The sequence below is a fragment of the Lactuca saligna genome, chromosome 9 (assembly GCF_052625555.1).
Source record: "Lactuca saligna cultivar CGN05327 chromosome 9, ASM5262555v1, whole genome shotgun sequence".
Classification (NCBI taxonomy): domain Eukaryota; kingdom Viridiplantae; phylum Streptophyta; class Magnoliopsida; order Asterales; family Asteraceae; genus Lactuca; species Lactuca saligna.
The window spans coordinates 172,992,077-173,010,340 of NC_136425.1; the positions used below are offsets into that span (position 1 = coordinate 172,992,077).

The 18,264-nt window shown below is 31.1% G+C and overlaps 1 protein-coding gene across 1 annotated transcript; it reads left to right on the forward strand.

The window, feature by feature from the left end:
• Positions 1-9,128: 9,128 nt before the first annotated feature.
• Positions 9,129-13,335, forward strand: LOC145018796 (cyprosin-like). Its single transcript, XM_078976640.1, has 14 exons — positions 9,129-9,261; positions 10,135-10,499; positions 10,581-10,641; positions 10,714-10,808; positions 10,894-11,006; positions 11,199-11,367; positions 11,494-11,533; positions 11,633-11,697; positions 11,791-11,904; positions 11,981-12,045; positions 12,158-12,308; positions 12,389-12,508; positions 12,807-12,895; positions 13,051-13,335. The coding sequence occupies exons 2-14, from the start codon at positions 10,143-10,145 to the stop codon at positions 13,133-13,135; spliced, it is 1,524 nt and encodes a 507-aa protein (XP_078832766.1). The 5' UTR covers positions 9,129-9,261; positions 10,135-10,142; the 3' UTR covers positions 13,136-13,335.
• Positions 13,336-18,264: the final 4,929 nt, after the last annotated feature.

Consider the following 18,264-nt stretch of genomic DNA (forward strand, 5'->3'; position numbering starts at 1 on the left):
GTATTTACTTTTCAAATTTTGAATTTAATGTATCTATGTTTGCATCTATATTATTATTTTTATAAGTAAAAGAATAAGTAAATATTAATTTTATTCAATTTATATTTACAAAATAATATTTAAACTTAATATTAAAAAATATATAAATTTAATATTTTTAATAAAAATTCAATTATAAACCAACTAATCTATACTTAAGGATAATCAATTAATCATAAACATAATTGTTTTGTTATGGAAATTTAACAAATAATTATCATTCTTATAATATCACAAAATAACAATCAATTTTCAAGTGGGTTACATAATACTACTAAAATCAATTTTCAACTATAGTGGGTTGCATATTACTAAAAGTTTTTAAATTGCTTATTTACACAATTTTTATTTAATAAACATATATTTCAAAGTTTCAAAATCTTGTAGAATTTCAAAATAATTCTTAAAATTATGAAATTGTTCATAAAATTATTAAATTTTTTTAAAGTTTTTTGAAACAGAGTTATATTTAAAAAAAAAAAAAAAAGTTTGTTTTGAAGGTTTTCAGGTTTGTTGTGGCAGTAATTTTGCAATTTAAAATTTGTCTAATTACGAAATTAATGGCATTTTTTATGACTATTGAGAAAAAAGTTACCTGATTAAATACTATATCATAAAGTATTATTTTTTAAATATTCCTTATAATTTAGATAGCAAATCATAGTATTTAATTACAAACTAATACCATTGACTACTAAACATTATTTGAAACAGGTTCCTAAAACTTGACTTGAAATAAGTTTGTTTTGTGGTCAAGATATATGAGAGGAAGAGGGAGTTTTTTTGTTTTATTGCTTGTAGAGGAAGGGAGTATATCGTGACACGTGGCAAGTAGGACCCACAAGCATTTGTAGGTCCAGAGTGGAAGACTGACGAAACTTGCTTCCGAGCTTTGTCAAAGATGAGCTTAACCCGTTCCCTAAAATTTCACCGCCCCAAATATCCCGGCGTTTCCGCTTCTCGACGGAGTTGGTAGGATAAATTTTACAAAGTTTTACTTTACCCCCCTAAATTTCTTACCGACTATAATTTCATCCATTTTCTATAGCCAAAAATGTCAAACTATACTTTATTGAAAACTTATTGCAAAGTGCGACCCAACGGCTAAGCATGTGCAGATCAAGCAATAACTATGAATCAAGTTTAACAAACAATAACAAAAAAGACTTAGAGACGCAACTTGTCGTCCGTTCGCCTTCTCATTCGTTGTATGATGATAACTAAGATGTATTAACTTGTAAATAATGATATTTATATTTTAGAATAACAAAATGTAACTCCAACAAAAATGGAGGTAAAGAGAGGTTAAAAATAGGTAACTGAACCTGTTTTCAAAAAATACATTCGGTTTAAAAGGAAAATGAAAGAACAAATTATAAAACAGTTAGTCATCATAAATAGTTTCATGTATAATAAACGCCAGCCCGCCATGAAAGAATAAAGAACTAAATGAATAATCAAGTAAACAAAATAAAGAGACTTTTTTAGTATATTATACGATACATATATAGTGAAACACATACTAGCAATAAAGCATGAACCATACACTAGCCATAAAGCATGTAACGTATACAAGCATATAATAAATATGGGACAAAAATCAAATTCATATGACTACAAGCTCATGCAATCCTGAAAGAACTACAAGTACAAACAAATTTCAAACTCAAAGGTAGCTGTTATATACTTTGCAACATCCTAAAAATACAGTCTAAAATTTTCGTTTTAATTTAATAATAAAATCATAGTCATCGAACATCATATAAAAATCATAAATAGTGTATCTCAAAATATCATAACTACTATCAAAAATATCAGAGTATAAACATCCCAGACTGAACACATGGTGTGTGCACTACAGTCATCCCAAGCTCCTCTTTTGAAAACTGAAGTACCTGAAACCAAAACTGAAAACCGTAAGCACGAAGCTTAGTGAGACTCCCCAAACTACCACATACCATACACATAATCATGCTACTGAGAGATACGTGTCCCGCCCAAACTCAATCAGATACGGGCCTCATCCACACTCCACTAACTAGGAGATACGGGCCCCACCCATACTCCACTACTAGGAGATACGGGCCCCGCCCACACTCTGCTGACTAGGAGATACGGGGCCCGCCCGCCCACACTCCGCTACTAGGAGATATGGGTCCTGCCCACACTCCGCTGACTAGGAGATACTGCCCATAACTCTAAAATCTCCACTTGGGGTAAAAGGACCATTTTACCCATAACTTAGCTTGGTCCAAAGTTAAGGCCCAAACTCATACTCTGAAGGCCTAAAAGTCAAATAATCAACCAAGGCCCAACTATAGCCCAATTTTCCAAATTGGGCCCAAACCCCTTACATGCTCTTACCTTAAGGCCCAACCATTTATTCTTGGTCCAACACTTGGCATTCTAATGGTCCAATATCTCATAATCATCAAAACCCAAATATGGCCCACCTATGGCCCAATTTTCCAAATTAGGCCCAAGATTGTCCAATAGGCCTTATCCTAAAGCCAAATCCAAATATTCTAGTCCATATACTTACTAATAGTTGGCCCATCAAGAGTCCATACATCTAGGCCTAACAGAAAGGCCCAACTCAAAACCCAACATAATTAGGGTTTTCACATGAAATAACGATTAGGATTAATTAGAAACACTTAAACCATTAAGGACTCAATCCATTAAGTCCATCAATCTACTAGGTCAATCATATAATGTAATTAGGCACAATTCAAATTTCAATTCCAATGGTCTATAATGTGGGTCCCGATATGTCCAAACCAACATATTTACAATTAGGGTTTTCAAAACCCTAATTAGGGTTTTTATCCCAATAACGAACCAACCAAGACCAACATTAGGCTTTTAGGTCCATTAGGGTTCTATTGGGCCTAGCACCACCCACTTCCACCTCGAGTAGTAGTGGTCGGCGGCGGCTCACGACGGTAGCCACCATTTCCAATGGTGGTGGCTTATAACCTTGATTCAACTCCATCAAAACAACCCGGAAAACAACATACACCTTAATACACTCACACACACGCACACAACCACCATCATACGGTGGATGGCGGTGGTAAAACGATGGCAGCTACCACCTCATGGTGCACCAACTATAGGGAAACTCAAATCCAAAGCTAGGACTCCAACTCTATTCTCTTCAAAGCTCATTCTTTACTCAAAGAATCCCACAATAACACTTAAAAGCTTAAAATGGCTACTCAAGCTAAGAAAACTGAAATTAGGGTTTTGAGGGGAGTTGATGACTAGAAATGGTGGCCACAAATGAGGGCACCATGTTTCTTAAATAGGGGCACACCCCACAATTAGGGTTTTCACTCTGAGCCTAGCACGTCCAGCGTACCAGGTGGTTTCCGCGTCCAAAACACACACATGAGTACGCTTAGCGTACACATGCATACGTCCTGCGTATTCAGCTACCACCTTTTCTCAAATAAAGGGTCAAACTTGACAACTACAATAAAGTTAGGGTTAATGAGATATACTTGGTCTCGGGATGTTATAGAAGAAAATAGGGTATAGTTTCTTGAATTAAATATTCAAGTATGACTCTTTTAATTTAATAATAATACTTTGTAAAATTGTAATAATCATATTAAACAAAAGTGGTTTCTTTAGTTTATTTTTATAAAAATAATGGGTAATTTTTTATAAGAGATTGTGATTTTTATAAAAAGTGTGGTAAAAATGATGTATAATTACTTATTTGAATCATCTAAATTCAAATTATTATAAAAATCATTATCAGCAAAGATAATAACACATTACACGAAAGTTAGGATGATTCCTAATTCTTTTCGTTAAAGTTTGAGTGTTTAAGTCGGGTATAGAATCTGTCGCATTTGGTGACGAATTCACCAAAAATCTGAATATGTAACATTTGTTAAGAATTAATTTGTCATGTAGTATAATGTTCATTAACTCAACTACATCGCATCAATCATGCCTAAGCCCGACAAAATCCTTAGAAAAGTCTTTCATCCATAGGTTTGGTAAAGATATCTGCATATTTAAACCGTTGTCGTATTTATGAAATGAACTTCAATGTTGCCATCCTCGACATGATCTTTAATAAAGTGATAGCGAAGTGTAATGTGTCTGGTTTTCGAATGTTTCACATAATTATGACAAATTCGAATTGCACTATAAGAATCAAAATATAAAGGTATCTTCTTCATGTTGATGGCGTAATCACGAAGCTGACTTTGAATCCAAATAATTTGAGAAGTGCAAGCCACAACAACAACGTATTCGGCTTCTACTGTGGAAATGGAAACACAAGTTTGTTTCTTTGATTGCCAGTTCACGAGCTTCCCATCCAATAATTGATAGCCACCACTTGTGTAACATCCTAATTTTCAAGATCAAAAATTTCGTTATTGATATAACGATTTAGAAAAAAATCATAAGAAAACATCATCGAGTCACATTATTTCATAAAACCATAATCACTTGTTTCAAAACCATATCATAAAAATAGTAATAATGTTAGAGTGTGATCCTAAGAATCTCATAATGCGAAAATCTTGTGTGTGTGTGATGCGTTGCTACCGTGCGGGTTCCTTCCCCTTCGACGAAGAGGTACCTAAAAACAAAACTAAAAACTGTAAGCACAAAGCTTAATGAGTTCCCCCATCATACCTCATATCATACATAACACATAATGCATAACATAGCTCGATACTAACTACCCCTTCGGTCCTATCGACCGGTACTTTGTCTAGCATATCCGGGTGTTGGCCTCCCCTTCAGTCCTATCGACCGATACCTTGCCTAACATATCAAGGTGTTTGCCAACCTATTCGGTCCTATCGACTGGTAACCTTGCCTAGTATATCAGGGTGCTGGCCTACCCCTTCGGTCCTTCGACCTATATTAGGGACTATTTCACCCCTATTCTACCACATAGCATCACAGTGCATAAACATACAAGTCATATAATGCCTAACTTATCTGGGTGCTAGCATACCCCTTCGGCCCTATCGATTGTACTGGGGTCTATCCTACCCCTTCTATTACATATCACATAACATCATAATATACTAGCACATAATCATAACAGATAACAATATACAAGATAATTATCACAAAGACAATTATCTCTAATATAACTCTTACTAGTGGGCGGTCCTTGGTGCCTTCGACCCACTTCTACTGGAAGGTAACTCAACTCAATGTCGCATAGTATATGAACTGTCCTCGGTGCTGGGATCAACTCCTCTCAAACTCCTTAAACTCCTACACGTAATAACCTTCCTTAATCACCATTTCATACTCTTAACCCTTTCAGGGGTCAACTAAGGTCAAAGTCAAAGTCAACACCCTAGTCAAAGTCAACTTTTGGTTAAAGTCAACGTATGGTTGAATCAGCTCGCCGAGTTGGCTCGTTAACTCGTCAAGTTTCATAACTTATAGAATCTTGATTTTGCGATCTGACTCGTCGAGTTGCCCTTCAACTTGCCATGTGGTTCGCACCATTATAATAATGGCAGTTGAACCCATAATCACTGTTAAGTTTCTTGTCAGTATTCGCATCCTCAATCCTAATTTCCTTCTTCTCAACTTTCTTTTCCTCTCTCACTACCTTCCCAGAAGAACTTCCCTTCGGCTCACTTGGCTTATACTTTGAACTAAATGGCTTTCTGAAAAATTTATTGACCTTATTGTTCGAATAGAAAGTCACTCAGTCGTCATCAGAATTGACAATAAAACCTTCTTCTCCTGAATCTTCTTTCTAAACTAACTCATCATCAACTTCTTTCCCAAAGACTTTCGACATCAATGCAAGTGGTCCTCCCGAATTCATATTTGTTTCCTTAGCAATCTCATTTACTTCATTTTCATGTGCCTTTAACACATTGTAAATATCACTTAAAGAAAAGTTGTTGAAACATTGTTGTGTATTGATCATCAAGCTGACATTAAGCCATTCTTTGTGCAACCCCATTATGAATGTCAAATTGTACTACATTATTGATCTGTTGACACCATATCTGCTACACTTAAAGATTAACTTGTTTAAACGATCATAGTACAACTCAATGTTTTCAGCTTCTTTTTGCTTGAAATCTCCTAACTCAAGCAGACACTGCTTCACAGAACTCTTTTTGGTTTCTCACTTCCTTAATATTTCTCCTTCAGTGTGTCCCAAATCTCTTTTGCAGAAGAACAACCACAGACATAGTTATACACAACTGGTGGAAGAGCTCCTCTTAATTTACACATGCATCGCTTATCATTTGCTTTCTTCTTATCATCTTGAGCCTTAACATCTACTGAAGAACCTGCACTTCCAACTTCAGTTAGCATTAACGGACGAAAATTACCACTCTTAATACACCTCCAGAGATCTTCATCTATTCCAGTAAGATAATCCTCCATTATATCAACCCATTGTTCATAAAACTCAAGAATCAGCATCAGGATCTTAGTTGATGAACCAAGAAGATGAGAATAAGAAGTCATAGTGTTCGTGTTGAAATTAGCCATTGATTTATGGAAATGATTTTGAGAAAAAAACTTCAGAAATTAGGTATTTGTTGATTAAAACTTCCAGAAAATCAAACCAGAAACACTCGATTATAAAAACAAAAAGCAGAATCGTATCAATACAACGGATCTGTAGAGATTTTCAAATTCAAAAGCACGGAATGATTTTTGAGTCTAGAACTAGATTAAAAAACTTTTGAAATCAAAAGAAAATCAGATAGCAGTTGTATGAATACTGCTCTTATACTAAATGAAGTGCTTATTAATCAAGTGTTTGAATGTAATCAGAGTTAAGATTGAAATATGAACATTGAATGTCAATAGAATCTGTATGACTCGATTTATGTTTCTGAAAGGTACAAAGAGAATATAGAGTAAAGTAGCAAATGCTTCAAAAGGATCCCCCTAACTTTAGTACCTATCATTAGGGGTGGCAAATCGTGCTATCGTTTTGTGTTTCCGTCTGACACGACATGACACGACACGATAAGGTTTTATGTAACACGAACATGACACGACACGATATCGTGTTTTTTTAACTAACACGAAAATGAACAAATTAAAAAATGACAAACACGACATGACACGAAAAATATATCATATACTAAAAACTAGGTTATTTAATGAATACTTTATCAAATATAACACGAAAAACACAACAAACATGAAAAACATGATAAAGAATTGCTAAATCGTGTCAATTTCGTGTCGAATTTTGAACACGAACATGTCACAACACGACATCATGTTTTTTACAGTTAACACGAACACGACATGAACACAAATTCAAATTCCAGTTTCGTCCCAATTTCGTTTCGTGTCGTGTATTTTTATTGTGTCATGTCATAAATTGTCACCTCTACCTATCACCTATTTATAGGGATAACAAAAGCATACAAAAAAAAATACACAAGGGCTTATACATTCACGCTTCAACATTACAACATACCCTTATGCAAATAACCAAAACTTACTTCGATACTAACTAAAGACATAGGATGTTTCGACACCTTACAAAAAATTTGACCCCTACAAACCCATTGCTCAAAAAGGTCCAAAATCCTAAATGGCATCCTAAAGCCCAATAAGGCCCAACTTCTAAATTGGGCCCAAAATCAGAAGTATAATGGTCTAACAAGACCCAAACCCTAAAAACCCAATATATGGCCCAAACCCGCAAAAGTCAACCCAAAAGTTAAACAACTGAGTATGTTGGGCATACTTAGGCTTACACTTGGCGTACTCCATCGGGGACAGTAAGGACTTAAAAGGAAACATACAAAATCTCTAATCTTACACCTATGAAAAGACCAAATAATCTCTAGGTTTGAATCACATGAGATACAGAATAACGATATCATCATATATGAATTCAAATATCCATGTGGCAGGTTGGCAACACGCAAGAGGCCATAGTCCTTTTTTTTTGGGGGGTTTTTTTAGGTTTCCCTGTTTAGTATAAATAGTACCTCCCAAGTCCCATTTATTACATACAAGAAAACACAACCCTCTCTGATTATTATTCTCCCCCTCTGCAACATAATACTCTTCATGCTTTTCATGTAATCGCCTTTTGTATTTATCAGTTCTTCCATAGTTGTTAGAATGAACAAAGTACACATTAAATCCCAGGGTTTTAGGTCAACCTTAGTGCAACGTAAAAAAAGGTTTTAATTATAAAAACCTTTTTATAATTAGATATGATCATGAACGATCAATTTGTTTTTTTGACTAATCTCGGTAATTAATTATTAATAATAATACTAATACTACTACTAATAATAATAATAATAATAATAATAATAATAATAATAATAATAATCATTAGTATTCACAACTAATTGACGTATAATTGTCAATATTATTTGTCAGTTTTAATACTTGCTCTTCAAATTTTGAAATACAACATATTTCACCATGTTTGGTCATTCATGTATTTGAACAATCTTTTACACTACTCTAGTAGGTAGATTTCCATTTTATGCCTAACATTTAAAGTGCCATCTTGTGATTTCCTATATTAAATTTTATAATAATAGACATATGATTGAATTAACAAATAAGAACGATGGAGTGTATAAAATTCACCAATATATCTTGCAATTTACCGTATAAAATTCATTAAGATATCTAGCAATTTGATTATCAACTTATCTTTTTTCATCCCCTATTAACTTAATGTTTTGAAAGACAGCCTGATAAGAAAATTTTAATAGTTCTATATGTTAATAATCTAACTAATGGGACTTTGATTATATGGATGTAAATTACACTATCATAAACATATAAGTTTTTTCAACTCATCCTTTTTCATATTCTATTATTGACTTAATGTTTTGGAGGACAATTTGACAAGAGAATTTTAATAATTCTAATTCTGAGTGTTAACAATATGTTTGAGACTTTGATTTATGGAAGTAAATTATAGTATCATGAGACACACTTTTTGGTATAAACATATAATTATATCTATATTTTATTTTATGTAAATAAGTAACCAAAAAAAAAAATGAAAAAAGATAACACTTCTATTTATTCATCCGTGTGTATTATTCCCAGAGAATTTCCAAGGACCCAAAGTGGGTATTAACCAAACTTGCGGGGTACTTAACTGCAAAAGCTGCAGTTAGTTGCTCATCAAAAGCGGTGCTTTATTCTTCCATTCGTCATATTGCTCCCTCTACACGCCTCGGCGGTTCTCTCAAATCTCAGGTGAGTTTAACCTTTTTTCCCCAATTTGCCTTCATCGATATTCTCCGATCAGCCGGATTCAACTGCTATTGTGTATGTTTTATACTTATAACTACAATTGCTTCTATGTTTTGTTTATTTAATGTGTACAGTCTACTGATTCCTAGCGAATATTTTGATCGCTGATGAAAATTTAGGGCAATTACTTAGTGCAGTTTTTGTGTAGTTCTTATGATCTATTATTGGAATCGTATTCTCCGTATTTCACTTCGTTACTACCATAACTACAGTTCGGTTTGGAAAAAACCGTGATTGTTGACAGATAACGATGCATGTTATTCGAATCGGTAAACTGGAATTTTTTTTAGTAAGTTCATGGAAAATAGGTAGGAAATCATAGTGGATTTAAGGTAGGGACGGAATCATGTGTCTAGTTTTTATTTTTATTTTGGCTAGCTATGTTTATGATTGTTCTTCAATTCTCGTAATCGTACTTTATGAATTGATATCTCACACGTAATTGGCATGTTTTGGTTATTAATGGTTAATATTGACAATTGTAGTGCACGTTTATCTCAATGATGATGTAATGATTTTTAGTTACCTCCCTTTTAGGGAAAAAAGAGTCCAACACGTTTTAATTAGAAACCTAATTTCATTTTTCTCCCCAAATATTCACATCTTATTTGGTTTAATGTGGTTATTTGTTTTTTTTTTTTTTTTTTTTTTGTAACAGTATAAAGGATTCATATCAGTTTATAAGTGTTATAACTGAGTTTTTTGAAACATTACTTCGTTGGCAACATATAGTAGCAACTCATAGCTTTGTCCTCCATTTTGCAAATTTTAATGTTCAAATCAATATTTAATAAAAAAAATTTCTCATTGATGCAGTGTTCAACATGGATATGACAATGAAAGCAAGTCTGCTTGCCTTGTTTTTGCTGTTTCTTCTGTCACCTTCAGCATTTTCAGCCTCTAATGGTGGATTGATTAGAGTTGGACTTAAAAAGAGGAAGGTTGACCAACTTACCCAAATCAATGGACATGGTGTCTCAAAGGAACGAAATGCTATAAGAAACTTTGGCCTTGGAGGCCCTCTCACAGATTCAAACACTGACATTATTGCATTAAAGAACTACATGGATGCTCAGTATTATGGTGAGATTGGTATTGGAACTCCCTCTCAAAAGTTCACTGTGATCTTTGATACTGGAAGCTCTAATCTATGGGTGCCTTCTTCAAAGTGCTACTTTTCAGTGAGTTTGACTTTTCTAATTCAAGATTTCTCTCAATCTATAGCTTCAATCATGTGCTCATAGCTCTTCATATGGATGCAGGTAGCTTGCCTTTTTCACTCAAAGTACAAGGCGAGCCATTCAAGCACCTACAAGAAAAATGGTATAGTCTCTTTCGATTGTTTCTCAATGGCGTTTTCGTAATTAACTGTATTTTTCCTCATATGTCAATTAGGGACATCTGCTGCCATTCAATATGGAACTGGAGCTATCTCTGGTATCTTTAGCCAAGACTCTGTCCAACTTGGTGATCTTGTTGTTAAAGAACAGGTAAAAATTAAGAAAATTTGGTTTTTTGATTCACTTAACCACTATTTTCTCATTATGCCTTTTCTTTTAATCTTTCTTTTTTCAGGATTTTATAGAGGCAACAAAAGAGCCTGGGATCACTTTCTTAGCAGCCAAGTTTGATGGTATTCTTGGCCTTGGATTTCAAGAAATCTCTGTTGGAAATGCTGTTCCTGTCTGGTATTTTTCTTCCCCTGTTTCTTATTGACTTAATTGGTACATAACTTAATCAGGACATATATAAAGTAGTGTTTCTTTGAGTTATTTCCAACAGAGGTGGCTTAACATGTTAGTGTCCTTTCTAAATTAAGGGTAAAATGGTCATTTACTCAGATTCAGATTGTTAATTGGGATATTTTCATACCCTTTTAGGTACAACATGGTAAATCAAGGTCTTGTTCCAGAACCCGTATTTTCTTTTTGGTTTAATCGCAATGCTGATGAGGATGAAGGGGGTGAACTTGTGTTTGGTGGGGCCGATCCTAATCATTTTAAGGGCAAACACACATATGTACCTGTGACCCAAAAGGGCTATTGGCAGGTAACTATCTTATTATATATATATATATATATATATATATATATATATATATATATATATATATATATATAATTTAGTATTTATTAAGTCATCATACTGAATTTCATTTTTCTTTTTTGTTTTTAGTTTGATATGGGCGATGTCCTAATTGGAGATACAACTACTGGTAATTGGAGGCTATTTTTGTATTTTTTATCTGAAATTAAGAATTAAAAAAAACTTGTAGATTTTTATTTATTTATTTACCGATGTTTTTCAATTTCAGGATTTTGCAGTGATGGTTGTGCAGCAATTGCGGATTCTGGAACCTCTTTGTTGGCAGGTCCAACGGTATGTTTTAAAAATCAATTTTTTAAAGCATTTTTCTTTTTATAAAAAAACTAACATTTTTATAAAAAAAAATTATATGTGAAACTTGTTTAGACTATTATTACTCAAATCAATCATGCAATTGGTGCTGCTGGAGTAATGAGTCAGCAATGCAAGACATTGGTTAATCAATATGGAAAGACTATAATCGAGATGCTCTTATCTGAGGTAAAACATTCTATTAATAATTTTACTTATAGAAATTTCCAATTCTACCCTTAATCTTTTTCATGATGCTGTATAGGCACAACCCAATAAAATCTGTTCTCAAATGAACTTATGTACTTTTAACGGTGGCCGAGATGTTAGGTCAGTTTCACATTGCATTGGTTATGAATTATTAATTATGAATTATGATCATATTATATTTCTAATTATATAAAATGAATATTAGCTAATAATAATTTAATTTTTTTTACAGTTCAATAATTGAGAGTGTGGTTGACAAGAATAATGGTGGTGTTGGTGTACATGATGAGATGTGTACTTTCTGTGAGATGGCAGTTGTTTGGGTGCAAACTCAAATAAAAAAGAATCAAACTGAAGATAACATACTTAACTATGTCAACGAGGTGAAAAACAAATTAAAATTACTTTTTTACCCCTACTTTATTATCAACCAACACTGATTAAATTATCTTTTTAAATTCAGCTTTGTGATAAGCTCCCAAGTCCAATGGGAGAATCTGCAGTTGAGTGCAGCAGTCTTTCCTCCATGCCCAATATCGCGTTTACTATTGGTGATAAAATTTTTGAGCTTTCCCCAGAACAGGTAACAACTTTTTTTATTTATTTTAAATATGTAAAAAGTCCTTGAGTATAGCTGATTTTTTCAAATTTGGTCCCAAAAAGTGTTCATTTGAGGTTTTTGGTTGATGTTCCAAGTAAAATGTAAGGATCAAAATTGTAAGAGAACATTTTGGGATCAAAATTGTAACAATCAGGTATACCCAGGGATCAAAAATTTTATAAGAACCTCAAATAAGGACCAAAATTGCAAAAAATAGGTATAACAGTGACGAAAATTGTAAATTTACTCTTAATGTTTGAAATGTGTTGTGATTGATCAGTATGTTCTGAAAATTGGTGAGGGAGAAGTAGCACAATGCATCAGTGGATTTACTGCTATGGATGTGGCCCCACCTCGTGGACCGCTTTGGTAAATTACTCACTCCACCTCTACTATATGTTATACTGTGTTTGACATGTTTACTTTTTTGTATGAAAAAGACGTAAATATCCTCCAAAAATAGCCCTAAAATAAAAGCCATGTAACAAAATGTGTTTATGTTAATTAATATTGTGTTTATGTAGGATTTTGGGAGATGTGTTTATGGGTCAATACCATACGGTGTTTGATTATGGGCGCTTACGTGTTGGATTTGCTGAAGCAGCTTGAGGGAGGGACAGACTTTTCTGAATGTAAATATTTTCTAAAAAAAAGAGTTCAAATAAAGTCTTTTCTGTCGTATGTGTTTTTACTTCCGTAAATTTCGTTGTTGGATTGTAAAAAACGTGAGGTGGTATGTGTTAGGAACTGATGTTTGTTTGTTTGTTTTACCGGTTATCGTTATGTTATATGGTTTGTTTTTGTTTTTATTATCTTTGGTTGCTGAATTCAATTCTCACTCATGTCAAATGATCTGGTTAACAAATGTATAATGTTGTAATAAGTCCAATATTTCAAGGAGGAACACATGAAAAATCCTTGGTAAAGTAAGTACATTGATTTTTATCAAATTAGTTGTTTCTGGATTTAAAGTTGTGAAATATGTGGCAAGATTTAGCAACTAATGAAAATGATATTTTTTTTCAAATATTTTAAAACTCGAATTTCAATTGGAGAATGGTAGTAGATATAATTGGTCATCTAAGTTTTAGCCGTGTAGCCGTTTAGTCTTGGTAGATGCAAATTGCAACGATTATGAAGAAACATTTTAAGCAGAAAACAAACAAGATTATTATGATCATGTAAAATTAAAGGCAAACTGTTATAAAGGGAATAAAGGTTTTTTTTTTTATTTTTATTTTTTTTTTATTTTTAACTTATGCATGCATAAGAGTGATCGATATCTAATCTAAGATGGTGTTTGGTTAAGCTTAAAAATGAACTTTTTAACTTATTATTAACTTATTATTGATTTCACATTGATACAGGTTAAAATGAAATGAGTGTTTGTATATAACTTTTTAAAATTAATTGATAACGGTGTGGAACAGAAGATAAACCATTTTTAACAATCACTAAGACCTAACTAATAAAAAATCCTTATTATTTCTAGTTCTACATTTCTAGGAAACAATTTTTGGTTATTTTGTCAAACGCTAAAAATATTTGTCAATTTATAGCGTTTCGACACTGTATAAACTAATCCAAATATTTTTAAAATCGTTGTTCGCTAATAAACTAATAAGTTAAAAAAAACTTATCATTTCAAATAAGGCCTAAATAAGTAGTGTATACACAAAATCTCTTATGAATAAATACCATTTTATCATAATAACTAAGAGAATATTAAATGATAAATAAATATTTACCTAATATCTGTTATTACATAAAAACTTTATTTATAAAAATACCATTTATAAAATAGCTAAATTATATTCTTCACAAAATCATAGAAATTATCGATTATAGTGATTATTTAAAACCATAAAAATAACCATAAACAATGATTATTCTTAAGAATAATAAACAATGAGTATTCACAAAAACTATAAACTAAAAAAGAATCAACAAGATGAAGAAAATATAATGCCACTATATTTTTGTAATAGCTATTTACAAAACCATTAATTAAAACGAATTACAACTTCAAAAGTAATGAAAACTATTATACTATTATACTATTATACTTATTGTGTAAACAAAAACTAATGAAACTAAAACCGGTAAAGTGATTATCCAAAAAAAAAAAAGGAACGTTGGATTAGTGTGGTAATTAGAAACGTAATTTGAGAAACCGAGGGTCTGGGTAAAATCATCATTTTGTCACTTAGAATATTAAGGCATTCTGTTGGTATTAAGTTAAAAAAATATAGTCATATAGTTGTCCATGTTAAGTTGTCTTCATATTATATCCGTTAAATTAAAAAGAAACAACCGTTAAGTTAGTTGTCGTGATGCTTTGCTTAACTCGAAATGAATGAATAAAATGTTTATGTTTTGCTTAATTTGATGGTTAATTGAACAGTTAGTAGCTGGAAACTGAAAATTTAACCAACTTGCGATATTATGTAAGCTCATGTTTGCGCCTAGCACCTTGCTAGCCTTTTAATATATTTATGCTTTTCAAAAAATTAAAAGTTACGTGCTAGTTAACATAAAACAAGTTATTTTTACACATGTAGGTGGAGATTATCATCTATGCTACTATGGTTTATAAACAAGTAAATGTATGTTGTATTTTTTAGAAAAATCTCATTATTTTGGGATAATTAATAATTAAGTCCTAAAATTTTTTTTTTAAATAAATTAATCCAAGAAACCTATAAATTTCTTCACTTTAGCCTATATTGACATGTTTAGCAGGTCATGAAATCAAATTGTTAATTTTACAAAATAATGAGATTTTTCTACACATTCACTCAAAATTTGTATATAATGTATAAATATATTTTTATGTATTTTTTAAAATATTTTTTTCATATATATATATATATATATATATATATATATATATATATATATATATATATATATATATATATATATATATATATATATATATAATGCATTTATATATTTCTTAAAGGCTCTTTTTGAGTTTTTTATGTAGTTTATTATTATTATTTTTTAAGTTTTTTTATGTATTTTACACGTATAAACATATTTTTTACGTTTTATATGAATTTTTAAGTATTTTACGCACTGTTATGTATTTTGGTATATTTTTCATGTATTTACGTATTTTTTAAAGTTTTATACATAATATTTTACATATTTTTATTTATTTTAAATATATAAACATATTTTTTTATATATTTATATGCACTTTTGAAGTATTTTAGTGTGTGTGTGTGTATATATATATATATATATATATATATATATATATATATTACGTATTTATATATCTCTTAAAGGTTATTTTTAAGTTTTTTATGTAGTTTATTATTATTATTATTTTACGTATTTTTATGTATTTTACATGTATAAACATATTTTTTACGTTTTATATGAATTTTTAAGTATTTTACGTACTGTTATGTATTTTGGTATATTTTTCATGTATTTATGTATTTTTTAAAGTTTTATATATAATTTTTTACATATTATTATGTATTTTAAAATATAAACATATTTTTTTACATATTTATATGCACTTTTGAAGTATTTTAGTGTATATATATATATATATATATATATATATATATATATATATATATATATATATATATATATATATATATATTTAAAATTAAAAAAAACGTAAAAAAAACCTGATAAAAAAACTTTAAAAACACGTAAATACGTAAATAAATATAGAAAAACATGTAAAAACACTTTAAAAAAATACATAAAAATACGTTTATACATTATATACAATTTTTGAGAATATTTGTAGAAAAAGTCTCATTATTTTAGAAAAATTATCGATTTGATCTCATGATCTGCTGAACAAGTCAAAACAGATTAAGTGAAGAAATTTGTTGGTTTCTTGAGTTTTTCTATTCATTTTTTTAGGACTAAGATTGTTAATTTTTCCAAAATAACATGACATTTATGTAGATTTCCTTTTTTTTATGTACTTTTGGAGGAAAGGATCACTAATATATATATATATATATATATATATATATATATATATATATATATATATATATATATATATATATTGAATGAGTGTGCTTATTATTTTTATGTGAGTGAGAAAGATACATATACTAACACACACACACTCTCTCTCTCTCTCTCTCTCTATATATATATATATATATATATATATATATATATATATATATATATATATATATATATATATATATATATTGAATTTTATTTGTTCTCATTCTACCTCTTACAATAAGATTAGCTTTCCAGTTGCTAAACTTTGATTTATTACTTATTACAAAACTTATTTCATTAGGCGGAACATGTTTTCATGATTGAACTTTAAAGAACTATTCCATAAATTTCTAATCAAATACATAATATAGTTTTATACACAACAATTTATGTTTTAAAGATTTGTATTGTAAAAATATTATGCATAAATTCATCTTATTTGGTTACCTAAAATAAAAATTAACTTATTGAATGAGTTTATTTAATTTTTTTATGTGAGTGAGAGGGATACATATAGTAACATTATATATATATATATATATATATATATATATATATATATATATATATATATATATATATATATATATATATATATATATAGGCTTAGGTTGTTTGTCACACCCCCGAACCAGACGGCGGAAACGTCCGGCGGCTGTCGTGACTCAATTGAATACCATCACAATGAATATACATGAAACATAACATTATACATCACCAACATTTGGAATGATACAACTGGTAGCGTTTACATCCATTACATTGTTCCAAAACATTACTTTCTCAAAAATAACTGTTCGATACAAAATTAAACCACAGTAAAACATCATAGAGTACAATTCATCCTTCACTTTATCTGTTACCTGAGAATACAAGTATTTTGAAAAACGTCAACATATGAAATGTTGGTGAGTTCATAAGTAATGTTTAAAATCCAGTGTTTGTAATGTTTTGAAAAACCACCAGAAAATCCGATATTTTCTGAAAATAGTATAGTCAAAAAGGTGTGAAGATCCATAGGTATGCTTGTTTGTTTCTATACTTGTAAAAATTGTTCATTTAAAATTGTGTGCATTCCGAATCTGTATGTATTGAAATACCCTAGGAAAACCCGATGTTTTCCTAATTCTTTGAATTACATGAAGGTACATTGAAACAATTGCAACGCGTGAAATTATCAGTACCAGGCGACGTTGGATTATTTTTGAGCATGATTATTTGCTACAAACACACGTTACACAAACGACTAGTCTATAGCAATACTAACGATCCCGTAAGCGTCGTCCGTACTAATCACGTTATCCAACCGCCCCGACTACGTGTAGTCCCACACCCGAAGAGAACGAGGACACGAAGGCCTCGATGACTCCATTAGCCGGTTGGGGATAAAAAGGTACGAGGGGTCCCAGACCCGCCTCGCATGAAAATGTAGACTCTACTAGCAATACCAAAGGACCCTTGGGGACCAGTAGTATACAAGCCATTGAAAGTCCTTTTATGTTATGTCGGATCGGTAAAACCCAACACTTCGTAAGATAGAGGTCTTCGGGCCTTAAGATCAGGTCATTGGGCTAGCTAGGCTCAACAAACAAGATTTTACACTTTTGGGGCTCAAAGATGGTGCGTAGACGTCTGTGCACACTCGCATGTATAATGAATTCCCAATCGTTATTTGTATGAATCGTAGTGTTGTAGTATCATAGTGTCGTCGTGTTAGTAGTTTCGGATTTTTTTATTGG

Bases quoted from the DNA above. Each gene is read 5' to 3' on its own strand.
- LOC145018796 (XM_078976640.1), top strand. From the start codon at position 10,143: ATGGATATGACAATGAAAGCAAGTCTGCTTGCCTTGTTTTTGCTGTTT. The intron at 10,500-10,580 runs GTGAGTTTGACT...ATATGGATGCAG, and splicing joins CTTCAAAGTGCTACTTTTCA to GTAGCTTGCCTTTTTCACTC. The intron at 12,509-12,806 runs GTAACAACTTTT...GTGATTGATCAG, and splicing joins TTGAGCTTTCCCCAGAACAG to TATGTTCTGAAAATTGGTGA.